Source organism: Ptychodera flava, chromosome 15 (genome assembly GCF_041260155.1).
Source record: "Ptychodera flava strain L36383 chromosome 15, AS_Pfla_20210202, whole genome shotgun sequence".
In the NCBI taxonomy this organism is placed as follows: domain Eukaryota; kingdom Metazoa; phylum Hemichordata; class Enteropneusta; family Ptychoderidae; genus Ptychodera; species Ptychodera flava.
The window spans coordinates 2,513,308-2,540,805 of NC_091942.1; the positions used below are offsets into that span (position 1 = coordinate 2,513,308).

Sequence of the window (27,498 nt, forward strand, 5' to 3'; positions counted from 1 at the left end):
TAACTCCACAGGGTTCACTGAACTTTATTACAAATTTCACTTTTAAACACGGCCAAAATCATTGTTGAAAATATGCTTAGCCTAGCTTAAAGGGATACAGTTGTCGGAGCTGCGCTCAAAGTCGTATTGGACCCATACGACCAATGTAAACACTGTATTCTAGATACCATAGTGATTGATGAAAGTTAAAACATGTCTGTCATAATCTACATCGTATAATTTAAATGTTGCTGCTATGATGATGAGGTGCATTTAGATATGAGTCGTGCACGAAATACATTGTTTGTAAACAAGAAACTCGCACAGGCGCAGTTCCGACGACCGTTTCCCATTAAATGCAATGGGTCGTTTATCTGAAATATCTAAATACAACATGATCAATGTACAAGGTGTAGATGTTTGTGAATTACACCAAAAGATGAATTGCTTTCTCAAGATTTTCCATTCAGCTAATACCTAAAGCATGTAACGAAGTATATTGATTTAGTATATAGGTCAAGTGATATTGAACACTTGACCAGTCTGTCAAGATGATGCAAAGGCTTACGGGGCCCCTCTCGACTCAGAGGAAAAAACATTCGATACCAGACTAAAAGCAACATCGACGTAGATATTTCAGTCAAATTATCATTTTGATTACAACCTGCGGTTGTTTTGACACGATCTGAAATTTAAAGTGATTAGAATTATGAGAATTCACACATGCATCTTTGATACGACAGTTAAATTCGCAAGAATATCGAAGACTAATAATTAGGCCTATTTGTCGGTATGGTGCGTGTCCTCCAGTTGAGAGAAGGCGAACTTTGACCTGAAATAATTCACCGGCAAAGTTCTGAGATTTAAAAGTTGCTTCTATTTTCTACATTTAGCACCGACATAATCTGTAATTAATGTGGAAAGGTCGCGAATTCACAGGAACGCGCCAGTAAAAACAATACTTCCAAAAAGCACAGGCTTGGTACAGACATCGTCACTGGTCTTATCTTTCGTAGAGGTCGCTGTTCATAAGATCAACTGCAAATATAGCGATCTCAGTGACCTTTGTAATTTGGCAACATAGATTTAGGAAACAAAAGATAATCCTACCCTAACTCCCTTGATTCCAATTAACTTTGGCAGTTTTAGCGCATATTGACTACAACAAATCTTTCCACTCGATACTTAATGTACAATTGTTTAAACATCGCTAACAACATAGATAAATTTCTTTGCATTAATTCCAATGCAAATAAATTGATATTTGTATATCATTTCTCTAAATATACATAGCATTATATCTTACAAAGTAAATACTTTCTGTAACGGAGTTGCACTGATGCCATAGGAATATAGGCTCGCTTTTCTCCGAGAATATAGCTGCATACAATGGTTTTCTAAACGTGTTTCAAATACTGTAGACAATTATCTCAATAAATAATAACCTATGATTGCAGGTTACCTCGATGAGCTTGTTACAATATACATGTATCATCAAAATAAATTCTACATTTTGAATATACAAATTCCAATTTCTTTCAACATTGCATATACGTGATAGAAGTTGTGAACTGTGGAGAATATTTGCATTGCATTAGTTACCTGGCCCGGTAGGGGGCGCTCTGACCAATTTAATCCAAACATATCATACAGTGAACGCACATTAAGATGTAAATATATTTCTTCTTCAGTGTGTTTACGTAGTTTTAACTATTGGATCAATGAGAAATCAAGCGTAAAATATTGTCCTGTTGATAAACGTGTAACTCATCAGAATTTTGATTCGAAACTAGAATCTGATTTAATATTATCACTCCCAGTTGCACCTTCAAAACTTGTACCCAAATTCATACAAATTCAAGAGCTTTCATTCAAAGTCAGCGTTGTTTCCATGGCAATCTGTACGTTTTCTACGAACTCCATAACATAAGGCAATGCTATAGATATTATTCAGAGGTGACTGCTAGGATTTCACCGATCTTTGACGACAAATAATTTGTCACTACACAAAAAATACAGAACGAAATACTCCATGTAAATCTAAGCACCGATATTGCTTGTCTGACACCTAGGTTGAATACAGGGTTGTAAATACTGGGGAACCTTGCTGCAAGTTAGGGTCAAAGGTCAGAATAATGGAAATTCTGGATGGCTACTCAGCTGCTCGGTCTGATAAAATACCTAAGGTGACGACAGGAAATTACGATTAAAATGAAAAGCAAGAAGACTTGAGTTCTGTAAAATTGTAAGATTACATATCTATACTGGGTCTTCAGTGCTCTATGCACAACTGCTATAAGTGTAGCTATACATGTACAGATCCGAACAGGAGAGCATCTTAAAGCTGTGCGGGTTTCCAGGACAACAGAGGTGCAGGATCACTTCCTCCTGATCAGCTTTTCTCTTCTTCTTTCCCGTTACGCTTTTGTCGGTGTCTCGCCGCTGGTGGCGCTTTTGACAAGAAAGTTGCATTTCGCCGCATTTCCTAGTGTGCTGGACTGGCCTTGCAAAGTGCTTCAGGACACGGCTGCGGAGGCGGGCGAGATCTGTTCGCATTCTTCACGCGTGTGCAGGGAATGCCACTGCGCGACTGGAGAGCGTTGTGACTGTAACATTCTATTCCAATGTGTCATCTCACTCGGACCTGAAGGGTAAATTTCAATCATGTAAATACGGGGCCGGGCAGCTACAAACTAAGATAACCTTCCAAAATGGCAAACAACAACTGTTGACCAAAAGATGTTTGTCATTGGACGTAGATTTTCAAAAGGCAACTCATCGAATCGATGTATCATCATAGACAAGATATGCACTTAACAGAAACACAATTTACGTTTCGTAAGGCGAGGGGAGTGAGGGGTGCATTTTCCCGTTTTCCCAATTGTCCTGAAATAATGCACAATTTGCGCACAGGAATATCGAGGACTAAATAAACAGATATTATAAGAAATACACATTTATTTCGATTTATTTTTCACACTAAAAGATAAAACATTGCCGAGGGAACGGTTTATTTGTGAGTGCTGTGTTTCTGCTTACCTGAGGAGTATTTCCCTATGACAATCTGACCCACGAAGTCATCGCGACATTTGCTGTTATGGTCCCACACTGAGATGACAACGCTGTTTTCTGCCAGCATGACCGGCGACACGTTGAAATTGAAAGATTCATTGAATACTGGGTCGATTGTGTTCTTCTTGGTTGAAGACTTCTTGGTTTTGATAAGTTTTAATCCTTGCAGCAGCTGTATTTTGACAAACGGATCTGTGGGCAAAACAATTGGTGACATTTATTTACGCAATGACGTTTTCCATTCCGACGTGCAAAGTCCATTATGAGCCGGGAGAGGTATATCATTGCTATTATTTAACAATTATTTTGCAATGCCAGGGATTTTGTAGATGTAGAAAACATCTGGGCCATAATACTGGATAATCGGATACATTATTGGTAATAATCTGGAGTGAAATCACAAAATTCAAGCTGTAATACAATACTATACAAAAACAATTATTTACTTATGGATCTAAATTACTGTTCTCCAGATGTAAAACATTTCATGTTAAGAGGAGCTTACCGCAGTTCGGAACTGTAAAAAGTATGTACTACAGCTATTTTGCCGAGTGGCTGTGCTGACAGAAATTCGGATTCAAGACAACCATATTTAGTCGATTTCAAAGGGAAAATGTATAATATTGTGATTTTTATTGCGCATACTCACCAGATCCAGTAATGATATCTGTCTGTAGTAATTGCTTGGCTTTGATGATGTCCACATTAAGTCTTCCAGCAGATGGCAGGTAATTCAAAGACACCAAAATTTCACCCAGGGCCGGATTATTCTGTCAAAAATATGAAACACTGCGCATGAGCTAAGCGTCAACATGTATTTTGAAGTCACTCTGTACAGTGGACACTACAATCAAAACGAGGCTTGTGTCGTATGTATATACACAGACTGTGCTTAGCAACACTTCGTATCGCTCATGGCACTCAAAGCATTTAGGCATTTGCTGTGATTGGTCATATTGTCATGGCAACGTCGGGAACAAAGGCAACGAGCAATAATCTTCACAAACCGGAGTACAACCGTTCCCTTTTATTACCTCATTCTTGAGCCATCAACCCATCTCTTATTACCTCATTCTTGAGCCATCGACCCATCTCTTATTTCTTAACATCCCCAATCCTGTATCGTGATATCACATTGTAACCACTTGTCACGTTTTCCCACAATTCAATGGGGTGCATCTCAACACGAAGAATAACCAATCAACGCTAAACTTTGAGTGTTTAAACCGGGCCTGATGTTTAAGGTCGCCGTAATCGCAAAACTTAGCACTTTTATGCGTGCGGTAAGTAAAAACCGCTGTATCCCGCAATATCCGCTCACGGTGTATTTATTGGATACGGTTGGCTTTATGACACCGACTGAGAGCTCATTCTCTACCTCGCTTTCAATTTTCGAACATGTCAAATTTTATATCAGTGTCGATGCGTAACAATCAATCAACAGTAAAATATTCCATGCGTCGGTCAATTCAGAAAAAATATCCATGCTCTACCGATGATCGATCTAACTTAATGGACAGCCCACGTATGGAACTGTTTTCTTGCTGTTTCAGTACCAGCCAAAATTACCCGATGATTGCCTATCAATAATTCCTCACTTGCCGGTATAACAGAACACCCTGGAAGAACTGCGGATGAGCGAAACAGGTACAGTAAGTACATGACATGCGCATAGCTAAGAATGGGGGGAAATACTGAAACGCCCTCTAACGACAGAGTGGAAACGAAGCGGTATCACTGATCACAACGTAAAATGTTGAAAACAAACCAGGTTGCCATCCCCAATATCAATTGTGAAATTCCGTGACTCGATGATACTTTCTTTGCATTATTCAGATTATTTAATTATGGTGTGTAAATCGCCAAAGTGCCGACCCTACCCAGATAATTGGCATCATAAATATGATGATGATGCGATGACGTATGCTATCCGTGAATTACGTCATTGATTCATTGCATACGCGATATATCAAATTTTCACGTATGATACCTATAAGTAGATTTTAGAAGAGTAATCTAACCGACTGAAATTACAGGTTAGCCATTCAAAAACAAATTTACGTTTTATTAGATCTCCATGAACAGAAATAAAATAATCTATCGACACATTTCGTATGGGTCTGCAGGTAACAGTTGACCATCATGATGACGATGGTGATGGTGGTGGTGGTGGTGGTGGTGCATGGTGGTAAATAATAACCGTCGTTTTCATCAGTTCAATGGTTTGCAATGTGTGAATCTCTCAACAATATGTTGGAAATAATGAATAACACGTTTCAACAACGGATTCTGTTTCTCTGCTGTTGATGTCCTGCCATCACAGCGTTTAGAGCTAAATGGTCTCATCCAAAATTCGACAAGCAAATGTTTGACAGCAAGATACCGAGAGATAGATATGTAGACAGAACATTTGGCAAAAAGTGCAAAAAAAGACTTTCTCGGGGCCACAGCGCATCAATATTATTTTACTTGTGGAAAATCTAAGGTCAAAATTAGTCGGTCTGTAGCGCTGTAAAAGAAAATATGAACAAAATCTTGCAGATAATGCGTATCCATCTGGATTTTAATTGTAGAATACCCCTCCTCTCCCCCTTGAGAGAGTAAGCTCCGCTCGAAAACCAATTTTCTGATCAATTGACTGAGACTCTGATTCCAAGTGGGACTGATAAAGTCTAATGGTTTCCATTCCATTTCCTGACACAGGAACGAAGGATCTCCCGCCAAGCCCCACACCACTTCCCAGGTACTGACAAATTAGTGCAGCCAGACATTAATTTATCTCCCTTATTCCTCAAGTAATGCGATATTTCTATTTCTGTTTCGTCCTCTAACATTTCCTGCGAGTTCTCCAGACTAAATTCGTTTTGCTAATAGCTCATCAACGGCAGCTTGTGTTGTATCGGAGTTGATTTTGTTCATTAACGGAATTTGCCTCGTTCTGGCCACGAAGGTGGGCCTAAGATACAGCGCAGGTCTTCCAGTCCTTCACAAAGATACATGTTTGTTTTTTTTCTCCACGAGTGTGCATCAAGAGAGATTAAGGCTTATTTGCCCATTGTTTTCTGTGCATATTGTGCAACTTGCGTAAAACAAGTGAGAAATTGGGCGGAATAAGCAAGGTGGCTGACAAAAATGATAAGTACATTTGATGGATATAGCACCCACAAGGCAAAAAGTGTAAAGGAAGCCCTTTATGAGAGATGAGCCGCCGTCTTCGCAGGTGAAGATCCAATTGAAAAGAGGCTATGGCTAATGTACCATTATGGGCCATCCTGCGTACCATCTCAATGAAACATCGGGCTGCGCACGTATTAATTCTGTCATAGTGAGTTAATCCGCGGTGCCGTTACCGAGGACGCCTAGGAACGGCATTAAAAAAGATGCCACGAACACGTGTGCCGTTTACGTTGTCAGCAAATACGCAAATTGCAATTAAGCGATTAATATGATAAAAATAGACTGTAAAGTTTTGAGTTTCCGACTACAGCTATACAGTACTCGGAATTTTACACAATATATATGACACACAATGTACATATGACATTTTCTGCTAGTACATGTATAAAATATTAATAGTTGTTATACGAGATAAAACCAAGACTGTTCGGGCCGAACGAATACAATCCAAATATTTGTGTTCTTATTTACACTTTAGTGCGTTTGTGTCGAACATTTCCTTCACTAAAAAACACCTGCAAGTTTTCGTACGTGTCCGTGAACACATACATGTACACGTTGTTACACACCTGTCCGTCCCTGACCCCTCTTCCTTACCTTCCCTCCCTCCCTCCAATTATTTACCCGCTCTGCCTGCTTGTCAACTTGCCTATATCCTGCAATCTTCAGACAGAAGCACTGTAAGCATCGAGTACCATAATTTCCCACGAGGACACCTGTATACTTCGATTTACATACATACATACATACATACATACATACATACATACATACATACATACATACATACATACATACGTACTTACGTACGTACGTACGTACGTACGTACGTACATACATACATACATACATACATACATACATACATACATACATACATACATACATACATACATACATACATTCAGACAGGCATAGGGGTGTAGGTGGGACAGGCAGAAATTTCAGGCCCTGTCAAATCACTGTGTCTACAGCACTGTATATAGCCATGTCATCACAGTACTGGCCTCAGACCTGTACATCAGCCCTTGTCACAGCAATGGGTGTCTTCGTTGACACAGACTTGTACCATAGGGTTGCGTCAGGGTCTGTACAGAGCCTGTCACAGGGGCAAATATTTTTTTGCTTTGTAAGGTTGTAAACGTATGCGGAAGAAAATAGATAGAAGTTGACCGGACAGAGCGATATGCATCGTAATGCTGTCTTCAATATAATGCAATTCATGGTAAATGCGTTCAGTTACTTGCAGTACGGTCACGATGGCAATAATGGATACTTGATTAGGTCATCAAGTCTGATGATCCAATGATAACTGTACAAAGCGGCCTCTAATTTTTGATGAAAGTATTGTTCTGTAATATCTGCATAGATTCGGATTTGTCCTTCCAGTATTTGAACACCACATTGTATCAATAGACTGTTCGAAAAAAGTGGTCGAAATAATTGCCAGGGTGGACTATATTTCTTCACATTCTGGTACTGCTCTGCCCTAAAGAGGCCTTACATTGTAGGTTAGGGAGGCGAAAGTGCTTGAACATCCGGAAGATAAATAAACAAATATATAACAAATCAATGCCATACATAATAATATGCATATTAAATACACATAAATATACTCAATGCTGTACTGTATCATACATAATATACATTACAATATATTTGTCAAAATCTGTACATATAATGTATATATTTAACATAATATCATATATCAATTTATTTAAACCAGTATACTGACGGCGAGAAAGTCAAGCGATCTTTTCGGCCGAGATGCGAAAATAGCGATGCTATAATGGTGGTATGCCTTAGTTGGAACCTATCCAGGTAATCCTGAAATGAATTATTATCTGTTACTTAAATACTAGATCAGTGATTCTGAGAAGGAGGTTATTGATAAGGCAATTGAGGATTTATTTTCTAAACTTAATAAACAAAATGCTATCAAAAAAAACGTACACCCGTATTCATATTCCTAAGTGACGTGCAAAAACGTGTGGTTGTTTGTGGTGTCGTCTGCAGCGGCGGGTCCTGAAGTCATCGGTGCACGCGTGCGTGCATAGAAACACATATCAGCTTTGCAGAACGTTGATCAACTGTAATAACTCATTTTGTCGGGCTGTATTTAATACACAAACTTTATTCGAACTCATAGCTAGGGAAAAAATAATTTTAAAACCCTTACACAAAAAGCTAAATCTGTGTTCGTTGCAACAAAATGTAAGTATACATACCGTACTGTTATTATATAATAGTTTGGTTTTCACAAACTCCATGTACACGCGTACACTATTGCTCATGCGTGTATGTCGTGAACTGGTGAAATCTCGTTGTGTAGGGTCTACCAATCGGCGGGCGCTTATATATATATATATATATATATATATATATATATATATATATATATAAACAGAAAAAACATTTATACATTTAATACATAAATACATTTATTATATATATATATATATATATAATATATATATATATATATATATATATATAATATATATATATATATATATATATATATATATATATATCCGCCAGGCAACTCGCCCTACTTTTAGAAGTAGGTGATAAAGACAAAGAATTAGAACTACCTCGACATTCCATGTACAGAATACTGACTTGAATGGTCTCTTAAATTAAACTTGACTTAACGCACTCGGTATTATCTGCATGTCTTTATTGATCGTGCCTCGTTCTATCGTTCTATCATCAAATGCAATCATCCACAAGAAGTTCTGAAACGTGAAAATTGTTGGAATGTTTGTTAAGCTTTTGCTGTTTAAATTGGATCATAGATTACGCTTCATTTTTATCCCCAGGTTTTATATTGTATGAAAATCACTTATACTTCACGAATTTAGACGCTGACTACATGTGGTTGCTGTACAGTCATGCATATCTAGCGAAAAACGAAAACAATATTACAAACTTCAGAGAGAACGTTCGGATAACAAAGCTTTAGTTGAAAATTATCTCGTGATATGGTCAGGAACAATATTGACGGGATCAAAAGGTGTTTAATAGTTATGTAAATTTGCCAAATTGAAAATTATCCGAGTCAAATCACGACCAACGTTTTTAATAACATCATATCCGTAGCCTTGTTTATAATTAATAGATTATCTTAAATCACCATGCGACTTTATTTCCGAAAATAATCACTTCATAGATTTCAGATTCGTTGCGTTGTAGAATTCCAAAGCTAACTCTTCACCTCTAATGGGAGGGAAATTAAAGAGACAACGACATGGCGAGTATTTGGACATGCAGACGACATTCCTATTGAACAAGGAGATGACTTAGATATTTAAACTTGGCCTTGAAGTACGACCGACATCCTTCTAAACAAGACATTTCCATTAATCAACTGACATTTCCCCGAGAACTGATTTCCCTATCGCTAAGTTCTCAGTTAAAACACGTACTTAAGTCATCATTTAGGTTTTTCACAGTTAAACAACTGACCCTTCTCATCCGGGCTTAATTTTTCTTCTTCATGTGACGTCACAGTATTGACAGCTAATTTCTGGCTACAATAAATGCAGAATTTCTCCCGTGAACTTATTCTTTTTGCATCGAAATTGCAAAGCATAACGTATTATCAAAATGCAATTTTACCCTTAAATGTCAGAAATTGCACAAAATACGATAATTTTCCAATTCTGTGACAGTCTTGAAGGAGACCAGGCTCAACCAGTTCACATGAATGAGGCTCGTAAATCCTGATCTGTAGACTGGCTATGATGATGTTAGCCAGGCTGTATTGGATGACATATGTAACAGTGCAGGTGAACTGTGTCGATAGGTGTCCGCAAACACCATTAGTCATTTCGCACTGCTGCCACCAATGTACTGTGACGCAAGTGTGTGACAGTTTTAACACCCACAACGTGTAATGAAAGCGATTATATATGTGTATGATGAAACAGGCACACATCAACACACAACATGCACACACATTGCCATAGTGTGGCCCTGAGCACTAGTACCGAAACTTTCGACGTTCAACTAGATAACACTTCATCCTGACCAGTCTGAGTGGAAAGCTTCAGCACAAAACAAATGTAGCAATCATTATTATTGCTGTTCATATTTGATTCTTTAAATACTTTGTTAGGAGTTCATTGAAAACGTCGTATACACAATCAGACTCCATTTGTGATAGAGGGACTTGTTACGAAGGGAATCAAGACATCGCTATTCAGAACACACTTTAATGTACTTACGGCTTACAAGCGTACACTGGTATTGTACAAACACGATGTGTGTCTATAGTCTGTCTGTCTGTCTGTGTCTGTCTATATATATATATATATATATATATATATATATATATATATATATATATGTGTGTGTGTGTGTGTGTGTGTATATATGTATATATATAGATAGATAGATAGATAGTCTGTCTGTCTCCATATATGATGTATGCTTTGTGATATATATATATATATATATATATATATATATATATATATATATATATATATATATATATATATATATATACTTGTTTAGTTCAAGATCAGCTGGAGTAGAGTGCTCAACACTAGAGTAGAGCTAAATACACAACTGAGTTGATCAGGATAATCTAAAATATTACATTTCCACTACAAATTTGTTTCGTATAGGCTGCAGAGCCGCCTACACTCATCGGGTGGCTGTGATCGACTGAAACTTTGGGCGGGAACGATTTCTTTTGTTTTGTTTTTGTTGGCACCTGTTTGTTGCAAATGGTTGAATAATTAGTGACTGCACAAGAGAAATTTTCTCCTGTGTCTGCAGGTCGATACTAATTCGTTTCTATTGTTGAGGGAGCACATTTCTGGATATCTGAGGAGTATGAATTTCTCGTGGAGGCACAGATTGCATTTTTTTGTGACGTTGGAGTATGGATTGCATTGCTTTATTATTTTCCAGTCAATCCTGTATTCTGTCTTTGCATCTTTCAGTGACCAGATGTGCTTGCTCAGTTCGGTGCTGTTTCTGTATTTTGTGTTGCGGAATGATAGCATGTGGTTATTATATCTTGTTTTGAATGGAGTCTCCGTCAGGCCGATGTATGTTGCGTGTGTGTTGTTGTCTTCTCTGGTGACCGTTGCTTGGTAACCACGCCCTCGGTGAGGCATTTTCCTGGCAATGGGCATTTGCTCTTTTGTCTGCAGTTGCATTCTTTATTGGCGATGGTGGCGGTTGTGTTCTTGTTTTCCATTTCCTTGGCAAGTACTGATTTGTTGTGTGAAGTGATAATACTTTGCATGTTCGGCATACAGCTGTAGCTTAGTTTGAGTGTATTCCTGTTGAATATCTTCCTGAGTGGATGATCGTGGCGGAAACATTTGTCGATTAAATGTAGAAATTTGCGCCCGATGTTGGTGTTGACGCTATTGTCAAACGGTGGGTTGAACCATATGATGTTTCGTGTTCTTGTGCGTTTGTGACGGAGACTCCATTCAAAACAAGATATAATAACCACATGCTATCATTCCGCAACACAAAATACAGAAACAGCACCGAACTGAGCAAGCACATCTGGTCACTGAAAGATGCAAAGACAGAATACAGGATTGACTGGAAAATAATAAAGCAATGCAATCCATACTCCAACGTCACAAAAAAATGCAATCTGTGCCTCCACGAGAAATTCATACTCCTCAGATATCCAGAAATGTGCTCCCTCAACAATAGAAACGAATTAGTATCGACCTGCAGACACAGGAGAAAATTTCGGCTGACTCGCAGCGTGTTTGCAAGGTTATATCTGATTGGTCGATTGTCACTATTCACAGCCACTTAGGGAGTCTATTTGTATTGTTTTCATTATATTGGTAAGATTCAGCCACCCAATTGGATAACAGCTTCGAAATCGCTGCGAGTCGCCCCGAAAATTTCTCTTGTGCAGTCACTAATTATTCAACCATTTGCAACAAACAGGTGCCAACAAAAACAAAACAAAAGAAATCGTTCCCGCCCAAAGTTTCAGTCGATCACAGCCACCCGATGAGTGTAGGCGGCTCTGCAGCCTATACGAAACAAATTTGTAGTGGAAATGTAATATTTTAGATTATCCTGATCAACTCAGTTGTGTATTTAGCTCTACTCTAGTATTGAGCACTCTACTCCAGCTGATCTTGAACTAAACAAGTATATACTTCGCTCCGGCATTCGTTGAGCACTCTCTAGATCAACATGGAACCTGTGAACCTCGGATACTCTACGAAGAACATCCCGACTGCAAACCAGAAAGGCTACTTGAAACGTTTCATCGAGAAAACAGAATCATTCCTCAGGCGAGTACGATGGAAAGCTTCCACTTCCTAAATCCATCTTGTAAACCAGACAAAGAAACCTTCGGTTTCAAAACCACAAAATCGCCGAAACCCGTCAGCGAGCTAAAAGAATTTGAAGACGGAATGCTAGAGCTCGTCCAAAACATCGAATTTAGAAAATCTAACAATTGTGAATTTCAGAAGAGACTATCGCAAGATGTCAAGAATATCAGAAATGACAACAAACTCCTTATAGCAGCTGACAAAACAACAAACTTTTACCGCATGGAACCAGCCCAGTACAACCAACTTTTACAGAACAACATAACAAAATCATACAAGAAAGCCCCGAAAAATACAAAACCCAAAATAGTGAAAGAGGAAAAAAAGATTGCAGAAAGCCTTGAGCTAGACGACAGGATTGATGCCATCGCAGAAAAAGACGCTTTCATAACACTGAAAGACCACAAACAAATTTCAGCAACAACCCAGTATGCAGACTGATAAACCCATCAAAATCAGAAATCGGCATCATCAGCAAAAAAATCCTTGAACGGGTGAACACAAATATAGCAAAGAAAAGCGGTTAAACCAATGAAAAACACGCAATCTGTCATCAACTGGTACAAGGCGATCCCCAACAAATCCAAGCACACATTCATCTGTTTTGACATAGTTGACTTTTACCCATCAATAACGGAGGATTTACTGAAAAAAGCATTGGTCTTTGCATCAAATTACAACACGATCACTGCCGAAGAGAGAAACATCATCTTGCAAGCAAAGAAATCACTACTTTTCAATGACAACACAACCTGGTGTAAGAAGACAACAGACACACTATTTGATGTGACAATGGGCAGTTTCGACGGCGCAGAAACTTGCGAGCTTGTAGGGGCCTACTTGCTGTCACTGCTTAAACCGATATGCGGAGACAAGGCAGGCCTCTACAGAGCGGCTGACTCGCAGCGTGTTTGCAAGGTTATATCTGATTGGTCGATTGTCACTATTCACAGCCACTTAGGGAGTCTATTTGTATTGTTTTCATTATATTGGTAAGATTCAGCCACCCAATTGGATAACAGCTTCGAAATCGCTGCGAGTCGGCCCCTACAGAGACGACGGCCTGGCTGCACTTAACGAACCACCTAGGAAAATGGAGAACACAAAGAAACAAATATGCGCAGTTTTCAAAGACCACGGCTTCAGAATTACCATAGAAACCAACAAGAAATCTGTCAACTACCTGGACGTGACCTTCGACCTACGCACTGAAACTTTCAAGCCTTTCACCAAACCAAACAACATCCCGCTATACGTCAACCACAGAAGCAACCACCCACCCTCCATCATCCGCAACATACCAGAATCCATCAACAAACGATTGACCAGCATATCATCAGACAAACAAACATTCGATCAGCCATCACACCATACCAAGATGCACTCAAAAAGAGCGGCTACGACCACCAACTCACTTTCAAACCCGTACAACACACAGGAAAAACGCACAAGAACACGAAACATCATATGGTTCAACCCACCGTTTGACAATAGCGTCAACGCCAACATCGGGCGCAAATTTCTACATTTAATCGACAAATGTTTCCGCCACGATCATCCACTCAGGAAGATATTCAACAGGAATACACTCAAACTAAGCTACAGCTGTATGCCGAACATGCAAAGTATTATCACTTCACACAACAAATCAGTACTTGCCAAGGAAATGGAAAACAAGAACACAACCGCCACCATCGCCAATAAAGAATGCAACTGCAGACAAAAGAGCAAATGCCCATTGCCAGGAAAATGCCTCACCGAGGGCGTGGTTTACCAAGCAACGGTCACCAGAGAAGACAACAACACACACGCAACATACATCGGCCTGACGGAGACTCCATTCAAAACAAGATATAATAACCACATGCTATCATTCCGCAACACAAAATACAGAAACAGCACCGAACTGAGCAAGCACATCTGGTCACTGAAAGATGCAAAGACAGAATACAGGATTGACTGGAAAATAATAAAGCAATGCAATCCATACTCCAACGTCACAAAAAAATGCAATCTGTGCCTCCACGAGAAATTCATACTCCTCAGATATCCAGAAATGTGCTCCCTCAACAATAGAAACGAATTAGTATCGACCTGCAGACACAGGAGAAAATTTCTCTTGTGCAGTCACTAATTATTCAACCATTTGCAACAAACAGGTGCCAACAAAAACAAAACAAAAGAAATCGTTCCCGCCCAAAGTTTCAGTCGATCACAGCCACCCGATGAGTGTAGGCGGCTCTGCAGCCTATACGAAACAAATTTGTAGTGGAAATGTAATATTTTAGATTATCCTGATCAACTCAGTTGTGTATATATATATATATGTATATATAGTCTGTCTGTCTGTCTGTCTCCATATATGTATGTATGATTTGTGATATATATATTTGTGTATTCATATATATATATATATATATATATATATATATATATATATATATATATATATATATATATATATATATATATATATATATATATATATATATATATATATAGTGTACAAATGCATCGTTGCCTTAGGTATCGTTGGTACTGACTGACTCAAATTTCAGATTGTCACTGTCAAATAGAGTCAACGTAACCCCTGTATAGCACACAACATCTTTGACCATTCGTCCGTAATGTTGCAATAAAATGTGTCTAAAACGACTTTAATTAAGCATAAGCTTATCAAGCCCACAATTGTGACGTCATAAGGTTCGTGGAAAGTGTATGTAGGTGCAGGAGCCAAGCGGATTTTTACGCGTGTATCTAATTATTTCACATTTGTTCATTTTTTGTGGCCCTGACCCTGACCCTGACTAGAATGTGCCTCAGGAACAGATATTCACATACCTTTACAATTCTTGTTAAGTTTTAAAGCCCATGGAGTAGATGAAGTTTTCACCTTCCTATTTTATGAAAATAGAAAATTTAATATTTTCCCATAGAGTTCACATAAGAATGGCGGCCATTTTTAATTTCAAGGGGCGGTCAGTGGATGACGTTTCACTTTATAACAAAAATTGTGAAAAAATCATCAAACCTTACATCTACCAGCTTTTTACGACAATTGAAGTAATTTATGTTAAACTGACATGTCGTGTAACTGACACAGTGGGTGCACAATAAACATATAACGACAGTGACGTCACCGTGATGAAAAATTAAAATCAAAAGCTAATTATATTCATGTAATTTTTTGTTCATGTTCTACATTCATTGTTCATATTGTAAATTCACTGACAAGAACAAAAAGCTAAGATACATCCATGCCCACGAACTGACAATTAGTTTTTTATTTTCTCCTGTGGTACAACGTAAGTATTTTGTGCTGCGTGAATTTGCAGTGTTGTTGATTGTACATCAATATAGACGTATTTGACGTGAGCACTGTCTTTTGACGCTCATTGGAAAACATGAAAATGCACTCGCAATGCAGCCATGGGCTACCATTTCAATTTGCAATGGTCTTACAGTTCTACGTCACTCTCCGTTTAATGCAAGTCAATCGTGTTTCTCTTCGACTGTCGACGCTGCAGCCTCTATATAATGCAAACCTTTCTCTGTGTACAATCTGGTGTATATTGGTATTCGCGGATAGTGTAAACGCTATGGGAAATCTCCCCTTTCAAAATATCTAAAAGAGAAGGCATTGTTATGAAAGATGCACACGCAATAAAAGCTGGTTATCCATTCAATGCATTTTCCGCTTATTAAGTTATGTCTGACTGGCCCTGAAATATTACCAGCACTACAACGTATTATAACAGGCTTATCGTGCGTAGAGACTATGGAACCCGTTTTATATCGTTGCTGTCAGCTGTCCTTACATTCTCTCATCACGTGCGGTTCAAGAGTTCAGATTAACGATTTTCTCTATGACCACAAAATGACACTTTGCGTCGATCGGCAAAACGGTTGTCTTTTTTGAAGCATGTGCTTCTCCGACTGATACCTTTGGGGTCATGTTCATTTACGTATCCAAATATAGTACTAGTCAACCCGAAATAACACACTATGATGACATTTTGTGGAGAATACCTATTTACAGCTTGTGGAGTTCTGTCACAGGTTCATTCTGTAGCCCTACAGCTGTATGGACTGTTCATATGAGAATACAGTTCAAACGTTCATCCTTAGGCGTATACCTGAATAGTAATTATAATTTAGATATTGTAACCACAGTAGTCAATGGTTTTGCAGCCAGGTATGCTGTATTTTGCCTTCTCATTCTGACCACAGAATTATAATTTTGATTTCAGATATTAACGCGCACATCCACTGTCTGTGATTGACTGGCAAATTACACATTATATAAACGGGTACTGGAGTTTGACAGGCTATTCACCGTTATCGCCGTGCGGCTATTTCTGGCCACATATTTTTTGCATTCAGCATAAGATAGTCACATTGAAATACATTTTAATTTCCTGTCCTCTGCTATCAACGTTCGGTATTTTGTAAATATTATAGCTAATAGTGTCCCAGGGGTGGCAGTCACTGTTTTCGCATCCCAATGCTCTGTGCGGTTGTCTGATGAAGAGACGGGATTAATTGATTCACCTAATTGTTCAAAATTTCATTCCGAGAAGCCATTTCGACGTCTTCGTTTTCTTCCTGTTCCTCTCTCTCTCTCTCTCTCTCTCTCTCTCTCTCTCTCTCTCTCTCTCTCTCTCTGCTATTCAAGTGTAACTGAATGTGCACCGTGAGCTCACGAAGGATAATTACTCAGTTTATCTTTGTGACAGGTCCCCTGAGAATTTACCGGCCGCATTTGCCAAACTGTTGTCCGAACTAAACGATTTCCTTGACTTCAGCGTTTCTGCGAGTACTCCCCAATGAATAAGCGGCCAACAATTTTATTCAAGGAGCGTGGTTTCCATCACACTGTGTGCCGTACATCATAAACGGACAGAGACCAGAAGAACCCGGCCCATTCTTATCAAGCACTCAGAGAATGCAGATATCGAGCCGAAATTTAACAGCCATAGCTTAACGCGCACACTTCTCTATTCCCTACTTGTTCTTCCTCATATTTCAACACCTAAAACGAACAGTCTCGCGTGTTTGTGACGTCAACAGCGTTGTCAGTGGCAACAAAGAGATATGCCACCCACACAGTAGTGATCATGAGAGCAACTGAGGTGGTATTTGCAAATGCAAGCCATATGGCTGTACTTGGGACAGTCTTGTGGACAGTATTTGGACCTCATACAACCAATCAATAAAATGGCGCTTTGACAACCAGCTTGACTCATCTTGTAGAAAACACCGTTAAAACTAATCAACATCGTTAAATTAACAACGAGGAGAAATTAAAGTAAATACTAAAACATTGAAAATATAATATGTTTATGCCTTTCTAGTTGGGGACAATGCCCTACTTTGCATGCTTTGAAACACCACCACATATGTTGGTGATGTGGACAGATTCCCTTCGAAGGTTTCATCACTCAGTTTACTCCATAAAGCACATTTTGGTCTTATCTTGATATCAATAACTTTGATATGATTCCATGCTTACTTGTGAAATAATCTTGTCATCGCGATTCCTGATACAATTTTAGAAGTTATCGACATTGTGCACCCCATAGCGGCCATACTACTTTGAAGATGACTATTCTCCCTCGGAACGAGACGCAACAATAAGCCTGGTTCAATAAAGCTGTGTTTGTAAATTTGCATCCAGCCAAACATGACGTCATTGTATCGATCAATGAACTTTGCCCTGAGAGGTTTGTGTGACAAAGAGCGTTAGCAATTACATGCATCACCGCAGTTCTGTACAATAGATGCATACATGCAGATCACCGTTACAAGAATACTTTCACATTCCTTACACTGATTTTATATCAAGGTCCAACAAGATTTTTATATCACAAATATATGTATTAATCTTACCGTTCTAGATGCACTAGTGTATCGAATATAATCTTACATGCGTAGCTTATTCAATTCATTGAATATAAGACACATATACATGATGACAAAATTAAAAATAAAACCCACATAATTAAATAAAAAAAATTTAAAAATCAAAATAATCCGATGGTGCATTGATTACGTCACAAGCGGTGATATGACGAAATCATATGGAACATACTATCTGAATTATTTGTTCTGAAGTGGCAAAATTTGTTTTAATATCGCTTTGAAGAGTGGCACTGAGATAATCTGAAAATTTAAGAATCGAGTTTTGCTTGCAAAAGTAAGCTTTGCATAATATTTGTTTATCCTGCAATTTCTGAATATTGCAGCCGGGTATTTCGAACAGGGATCAACCTGCAGTAAAATAAATCTTAGGTTCGCAATATTGAAAATTCAATTTATGAATTGTTGCAGTTTCCCTCTGCGTTCCAATTTATTATAATTTAACAAATGACTGAATCCATCAATTTGACAGTGGAAACCTTCAGCCTACGCGCATGCTGGAAGATGAATATTGGAGACCCGGGCACCGACGTCCTACTGCTTCGTTGAGTTTTCACTTGGGAAAAGCATGTTTTCTCCGTTCAAGATGCAGAACACGACAACTTGAAAGCTTGACCAGATTTACAAGACTTTGTATCATAAATCGAAATATCCATATTTGGATTGGATCGCTCAATGCATTTGTGATACACAGTGAACGTGTCGCTAGGAAGACGTGTGGAGCTATCGTGATGTTGCCACGGCAACCGTTTGAAGCAGTGCCTATAAATGTTGAACAACTCGATAATTACTCAGTTGTAAAATTCATTAGCGACGCCATATTGGATGTTATAAAGGGATGAGCAGCAGTCGAGACATTCTAAATGATAAGAGTCTGTTTTAGACAACACTGGAAATAATCCGGTGTCAAGGTATGTCATATGACCTAAATAATGTCTGGGACAACATGGCTGCCGTCTTAAATCGCTGGCAGCAAAAGAATTAACCTATACGTATTCGAAAAATGGGAAAGAAAAAATATTTCTGTCAGACATCTCATATTTGAAAGATATTGGAAGAAGTGTAACCGTGAAAAATGCAATCCAACCGTTCTGTGCCTTTGGACCCCCAGTGCTATTATTTTGAAGAAAATATTTGAAGTAAAGTATTTTGTAACATTGTGCTTTCAATGCTGAGCTCAGTTTTTGTACTCAATGTTGTGTACGGTAAGCTATTACTTCGGGCCATGGGTGGGTTCAAAATATCTGATTATATGCATTCGTGATTTCTTTTTTATTCCCGGCTTTCCAAAGCTCTACGTCGTCCTTTCAGATCAATAGAACGACCTCAAAGCTTGTAAACTCAAATAATATGAGAATGGCATACAGATTTGTATGGTTATTGATGTCTGGAAGAAGAAAGCGGGAACTGACAGTATCAGACACAATTTTTTTTGAAAGTAATAAAATGTTTCTTTAAAGAAGAATTTCAGAAACCATGACGATGGTAAAGCTGAATAATTAAAATTTTCCCATTGATGTTTTTCAAAACAAATAATATATTACCTTTGAAAAAATTCATCATATCAAAATTTTGTCAGGTCTAAATTCCAGCGAGTAAGTTTTGATCTGATACCTGAATCTCCTTGTATTCTTATGATCATAGACAACGTTCTTTGAAATTCAAGTATTTCCATAGATTTTGACATCATCTGATACAAAATAAGGCCGCCATGGTTGACAGCGAACAACAATCCCAATATGCCACCACTAGTGACGGCGCCTGAAATGTTGACACGACAGCAGGCTAAAACAGAAGCGAATCTTCAGTAAAAAGATTTTATGCCACTGTTTAAGACAGTGACTTCGATATGCAAATATCATGAGAAGCATTAGTAAAATTTTCCAAAAGGTTAAGAGTCAAATGTGATGTTGACAGTCAGAAATGGGCAGTACAAGATAATGCCATAAGTAAGGTGCGCTCTCTGCTAATAACGACCAAGTCAAATTTAGCTGCCGTCAGCAATAACGACCAAGTCAAGCGTTGAGGCAGAGACAAACGGTGCCTATGGTGATATATCGAGTCTCGAGTAAACAGATGGCCTGGCATTACCCACATAGACCACACTGAAACCGCGCGATTCTTTCACTGATCACCTGACCAGTTTCCATGGAAATCGACAAACCATCCCTCGCCAGGAAATCTCACTGGAGAGGCACTATGTAGGCCTATATATTCGACACATATTTCGATCAAATTGCAGAATATTTCGTTTTATGAGTTTAAATTAAATATTCTTGCATGATCTGTTTTTACAAAATATTAAGTTCTTGCTGTTTTTATTGCCTGTCTGCCAACACATTCACAATGTGCCTTGTGGTATTCAGATATCAACTCGAGGCCTTGACGCTCAAATAAATTCTTGAAGTTCACTTACAAAGATCCTGCGATCAACTGAAAACACCGAACCGTCAAGCTTATAAGAGAGAGAGGATGAAACAATCACGTGACGGGCGTCCGGTCGGTTCAGTCTGATCAAATTATTTGCCTTTACAGAGAAGTCACATGTCGGTATCCCTACGTGATTGACTGAAATTACAGCTATTGATTGTACTTGTCAAAAATGTGAGTTAGTGTTTGGATTTCCCCAATCAGAGTGTGCAATCAATGTAAACTGCTCGGGTCATCAAACTGTTTTCCTCCCTGCATTCTACTAAATCCTGCTTTATTTTCTCTAAAATAGTCAGCTCTATTGGCTGTATCGATTTCTATCTCTCTCGTGTTCTCCGAGTCTTTCTTGTTTTCATTTTAAATCTGGTTAAAACCAAATACATCCTCCATTTACTGTGTTAGCATGCGGGCAGCCCCCTCAAATTCAACTGTCAAATTAGAAGATGCGATTTTGTTTCCATGGCAATGAGCTATTTTTAAATGGTTCAAATCCCTTGGGTGTGAGATAGACTTCTTATTTTTCCTTAATGCACTTGCTGGATATGCAAGTCTACAATGAAACGCCCGGCGATTATATGGAACCGGTCTCTTATGAAAATTAATGTCGGCAGGTAAATGGCATGCACGGTGAGCAGGCTGGACCAAGAGATTTTTGGGGTCAAATAATCGTGGAGTTAGTATGATAAAACACGGGAAAAACGGGGTTCTGCACAGCCTAGTGATAATTACATTGACTTCAAATTGAGATGGGCCTTTAGAAGAACTTTTCCAAGCAATCTGGGGGGTTTTTGTGTGCTACTTTTTCTCAGCGTGCTTGTTTTCTGAAATCGGAGGCGCAGATGCCTGATAGTACGTAAACAGGATTATTCTTAATCTTTACAACTCTTTCATTTATTATCCTTATACTATAAGGTGTTTGACCTGATTTGAATTGATCGTATGAATGATTGGTTCGACAAGATTTTCAAGGCTTGCCTGTGACGTGAAACGATTACAATAGGAACAGTTTGCTCAAACACAGCCACTTGGTGCGCATGCGCTATGAGTCTAATTAAGTTTTCTTTTTACCTGCGTACTCGGCTGCAGAGGTTTCCACATATGTTTCCCTTTTAGTAAGTTGATGCCTTCCAGCGGTAAGATAAGTTGACCAATGACACAGTGACGAGAATATTTATCAAAATCCTGGACAGACAACAACAGCGTTCTTCTTTGTGCTTCCTTGAACGGCAGCTCAAAAGTGAAACTTTCTTCAAAGATAGGATCCTGCGTTTTTCTCTTCACCGTCGTCTGTTGAGAACTTTTCTGATCCGGCAGCAGGCATACTTTTACATAAGGATTTGAGTGTGCAAAATCTTGTTTGGTGAAATCATTACAAACTGGCGGCGGTAGATCTTTTGCCTTGATTATACGCACAGTAAGCTGAGTGTTCGAAATGTTGTACTGTAAACTGAAGTGAATTTGTCCTAATCTGTAGCGAGCTACCTTTTCTTCGTCTGTCAATTCAACTTGGTTTTCCTCAACCTCGTACAACTTGGGCTGAAACTTGTTAATGTCTCCGTATTGAGAAAACTCCCCGTGGTATCTTCTTGTAGGTGTACGAGGCTGGACCGTTTCTTTATTCGTGCTAGCCGTCCAGAACTCGATGGGTTTCATGTCGATCACAGGAGCCGGTGTACTGGGACGACGCGAATCGCTCATTACAGAGGACGAGCCTCTTCTGGAGTCAGCACCTGCCGAAGATCGTCGAGAATCAACCGAGCACCTCCGATCATCTTCCTGGTCTTGAGAAGGCTGTACAATGTACTGCTCACTGCTGCTAGGCATTGGGTTGTCATCTGCCCTCTGTTTGCAACAATCACTGCAGTACCGACAGCCGTTGCGACAGCATAGAACGCTCAGTATTCTGTAAAGCAGATTTTCGTCCTGTACACGAAAAGGAAAATCAAGATATATTTAAACTTTTCTGAACAAAAAATTATGACATTTCGCGGAACCGTAAAGTATAATATTATAAATGTTTCCATCAATATAACTTAAGGTTGAATAAGATGTATATAGGATAATTCCAGTCAACACCAAAGTTTCAAATATTACCTCTTTATTAAATATACAGAGCTAATGTTGGTAACTTGATAATTCAGACAAACTACCGCATTGTAGCTAGGGCGAAGAGAGTCGTGACTGAACTGCATAGGCATTTACCTCAGGGGATGCTTTACTCACACTCAGTGTGCACTGCAGAAATCGTGCTGCTTGTCATCTTGAATTTATCATGTCATATCACTCAATGCAAAACCGGGGAAAACGTGAGCCTTTGTAGGTTGAATTTCGCCTAAAAACTGAAGGATGTTGATACATATTGGAAAGGCGCTTGGTTGATATTTCGTATTATGCATAAGTATTAAAATCATGTTTGATATGCATTTCGTCAAAGTCGATCGCCGTTTCTGTTTATACTTATAAACATATATCCATCGTCCAACAAAAACGCACACACGTATATATATATATATATATATATATATATATATATATATATATATATATATATATATATATAAATGCACACATCCATCCATCCATCCATACATACATACATACATATGCGTGCACGCACGCACGCACACACAGACACACACACATCATTCCATACATACATACATACATATAAATCCATACATATGAACACATTCACATACGGACAAACATAATGTATTGAGGGAGGATATTTTAGAACACGTGAAGTCAATTTCTCGGAGAATTAGATAAAATTTTGGAAAGCATCAATGTATTAGAGAGGACTTAAATCAATATCTCGACGAACGGCCTTAATCTCGATCAGTAGCATTGGATTGGCGAGTCGCTTTCCCTACTTCATCAATACAGAAGGTGTCAGTCCATTTGAAAACCTCTAAAGATGATTGGGCGCCGACATTCCATCATGTCCATACGCCTCGGGTCTGACCGAGACGCCATGCTATACTTATCAAAATTTCAATAACTGAAGAGAGACTGTTAAAATGCCTAAATGATGCCCACAACTGTCTTCCCAGTCAAATGCGGCTTAAATGAACAGCGGTGATTGGCCTTACAATGAATACATCTGAATCACAGACACGTTGTATTTGTTAATAAACACCATATTTTTCTTATATGGTACAGGTTTTTTGAACGATACTTGCGAACCTGGTCACGTGATGTATTCGATAATGCACATTTTAAAGGCCTGGACGTTATGTCTGTCTGTCTGTCTGTCTGTCTGTCTGTCTGTCTGTCTGTATGTATGTATGTATGTATGTATGTATGTATGTATGTATGTATGTACGTATGTACGTATGTACGTCTGTACGTCTGTATGTCTGTATGTCTGTATGTCTGTATGTATGTATGTATGTATGTATGTATGTATGTATGTATGTATGTATGTATGTATGTATGTATGTATGTATGTATGTATGTATATACACACACAGCGTCAAAATATAGTATAAACAATGACCATTTATTATTTCTTGGTGAAATGAAAAGTGTCTGTGATAAAGATTAGAAATCTGTAAATGTGTAAAATCCAAAATACATGTGCAAATGCATGTTAACTGTAGAACGGCATAAAATAGAGCACACAAGGGTATATTCTCGCCTTGTTAGTTCATTTCTTGGAATCTATCGTTTACAGTACATGATCCAGAGCTTGGCCGCTAGCTTTGAAGTTTCATGAAATCACAATAGAAATGACACATTCAAGTTCTAACGTATGTTTTGTCAAGAGATCGTGTAGCGTTTTTTTTCTTGTATGGCGTGTATGTCTGACGTACATAACGGTGTCATGGTGGAAAGAATGAAGGTATTATGGGTACGATTTCTCGACTGGAGACCTATCCAGAATCTAATACTGGAACGGGCAACAAATTTTGTCAAAGTTATACCTCTGTGATTTGGATAATGTTATGTTTACGTCAAACTGAAAACTATCGCGCACAGCCCTACTAAATATCCAAAGTCCCAGCGGCATTTTATAAATGGAAATATTCCAGGTGCGTGCTTGTCATGCTCCATATTGATTACATTAATCCACCTACCTCGTCTTCGTGCTCCAGCTATCGTGTCCATGCATTCAGAGGGCAAAAAGGACAGAAAATTATTAGCCTTAACTTTTTTATCGTCAGACTGCATCTGGCTTTATTCATTTCCTCACACATGACAGAGCCACACAATGTGGAAGCAAACTGAACGATCATCATCGCTAACTTCAAAATGCCAATAGCAGTAACTTCTGATGATATTCCCATGAATTTTTTGTACCGGCAAAGAATACAGTTTTCCCTCTCTTTCTTTCAAAACTACATTCAAGCACAATTCTTGCATATAATATGGATCGTTGTAAAGTTGCTGACAAATGAATTCTGGTCCGGACTGAAATGAGACTGTCAACAATAATATTGGACACCACGTAGGCATAGGCTGTGTTGACTAGATGGACACCAGGTATTTTTGACAGAATTTTTGGAGAGAGAAGAAAATTGACTTTACAAACAGTAGATAAATAATGGCAAATGATCAAGAGGTACAACAAACTAAGCTGTAATGTTCCCATTTATCTCCACGGTATAATAAAACGAAGGGAGTCAAAGAGACATCATGGTATCCAGCTGGTTTTTGAGGGGTGGGGAGGAGGTTTAAATGAACAAACACTGCAATGGCGGCTCTGAAATGAAACTGAACAGGTAAACAAGGCTTACTGAAGCTGACTCAAAACTTTTGTAATGTGAGCACAGCCAGTGATCGACCTAAGTTAAGTGGTAATCTAATAAGGCTTTGCATCTCATCTTGATCTGTATATTTCATGGCTTCCTGATAATCTGTTGATATTTATTATGCCACATTGGTATGCGTAATAGGACAGAGCACCTTGCGTGCTGCATTCATCTCATCCATGTACGTGACCCCATTCGCTCCACGAAACCCGATATAATTTATGTGGGTGGTAATAAGAATGGATTATATCCTGGTTCAGTGTGAGTATGGAAACCACCGAGAAACCATTGTCATGATACTCATCATCTAGACATCGCCGTAAAAAATGTCTATTTTTAACTTAGCTTTCGCCGAAATGAAATAAAAATTTACTGCCCTGCTTGAAAATACTAAAATGAAGAGCGGCTATGTTTTAGGATAATTTTATTAAACTTGTTCATCGAAAACAGCGATAAATGTTGAGAGAGTGGAGGAGAACGAGAAGTGTTGCCTTCCACAGTAACGGCAACGCAGTCAATTTACGAAGCGTCGGGGTATGCTGTGAGATTTTAAAACTTGTCTAACGAAGGTTAATCATCAACGAGAGGGTACTTTAAAATTCAATTTTCTTTTTTGACTGATTAATAAGTGTTTGAAGCAGAATTTGATTGTAGTTTGTTAGCGCCTCCAAAGCAATTGATAGGGCAACTATTGTCAAACAGCTGGGATATGGAAATCCATTCAATTCATAACGTGTTAATTTCGAAGGAAATTAACACCACTCGTTGACTCCATCTAACAATGTCAACATCCAATCCATTTCCACATTCTCCTCTCCATAACCCTTTCGTCACTGCCTGGCGATTCCAGGCTCCATGAAAGATATTCCATTCACACTGGCTGCAGCAAGCCATATAATGTAAGCAGTTAAAATCTTCTCACGTCAACGTGAGAGGTAATTTTAGCAACGCCGTGCGCCAAGCCTCACAGGCCATAGGCTTTATTCTACATAATAATAACAGATCAGAAAATTGAAATACTATTTTCTGCAAAATGCGCGGAAATTCTTCCATAAGGAAACGCCGCAGGATTTTTAATCTTTGCAATAATGCAATTGCGCCTGTAAATATTAATTACCTACCTTTGCATAAGAAGACATGTCTGCAGTTATTGTTTACTTGCTTCAGACTCAAAATTGGATGTATTATTTTGCAGATCTGAATGCTGCAAGGGCGGTAGATCATGCAATGCGGAGTAGCGAGGCTGCACAATTTCAAAACCCCATCTGTCGATGTATCTTAAGCCAGTAATTACCAGCCGTTCTCTGCAAGTTGAAATCAAGATAGCAAAAAAAGCCCATGTAATATTCATGAGAGAGAAGACTCGTTATCAGTGTGTAGACCTTGACTTGTCGACAGTGATAACAACATCATTGGAGGTGTATCTGGAATTGCTGGCTAGCAAATGTAACAGTCACATATCCAGGAATAACGACGCTTTGCCCTCCGATGCCATGCAATGCGTACCTCTGAAATGTACACGCAGGAAAATGCTGAAATATTCAGGCAATGATAGAATGAAACATACAGCACTGTTTGCGACAGATGCAAACCTACCTCCTCAATATCCTAACATGGGCGACTGTCGATCTGGGGTTTTCCGATGCGCAGCTGAATTATCAGACCACACGGCCTTGATCTCAATTAATGTAACATCTTTTGCAGTATGGATAGGTTCATCACGAAGCTGCCGAGCTTTACCATTGTTGATAAGTTGGTGTAAACACCCTCAACCTTTCGCTATACGAATCTTGTAAATGTGCGCAAGGGTCGTTCATTGCGCAGCGCATTAC

At 38.7% G+C, this 27,498-nt stretch overlaps 1 protein-coding gene across 1 annotated transcript; it reads right to left on the reverse strand.

The window, feature by feature from the left end:
• LOC139150859 (synaptotagmin-17-like) lies at nucleotides 1–27,498 on the reverse strand. Its single transcript, XM_070723284.1, has 7 exons — nucleotides 27,263–27,498; nucleotides 26,788–26,970; nucleotides 24,992–25,009; nucleotides 21,981–22,835; nucleotides 3,701–3,821; nucleotides 3,019–3,243; nucleotides 1–2,623 (listed from the first exon to the last, which is right to left on the reverse strand). The coding sequence occupies exons 2-7, from the start codon at nucleotides 26,803–26,805 to the stop codon at nucleotides 2,496–2,498; spliced, it is 1,365 nt and encodes a 454-aa protein (XP_070579385.1). The 5' UTR covers nucleotides 26,806–26,970; nucleotides 27,263–27,498; the 3' UTR covers nucleotides 1–2,495.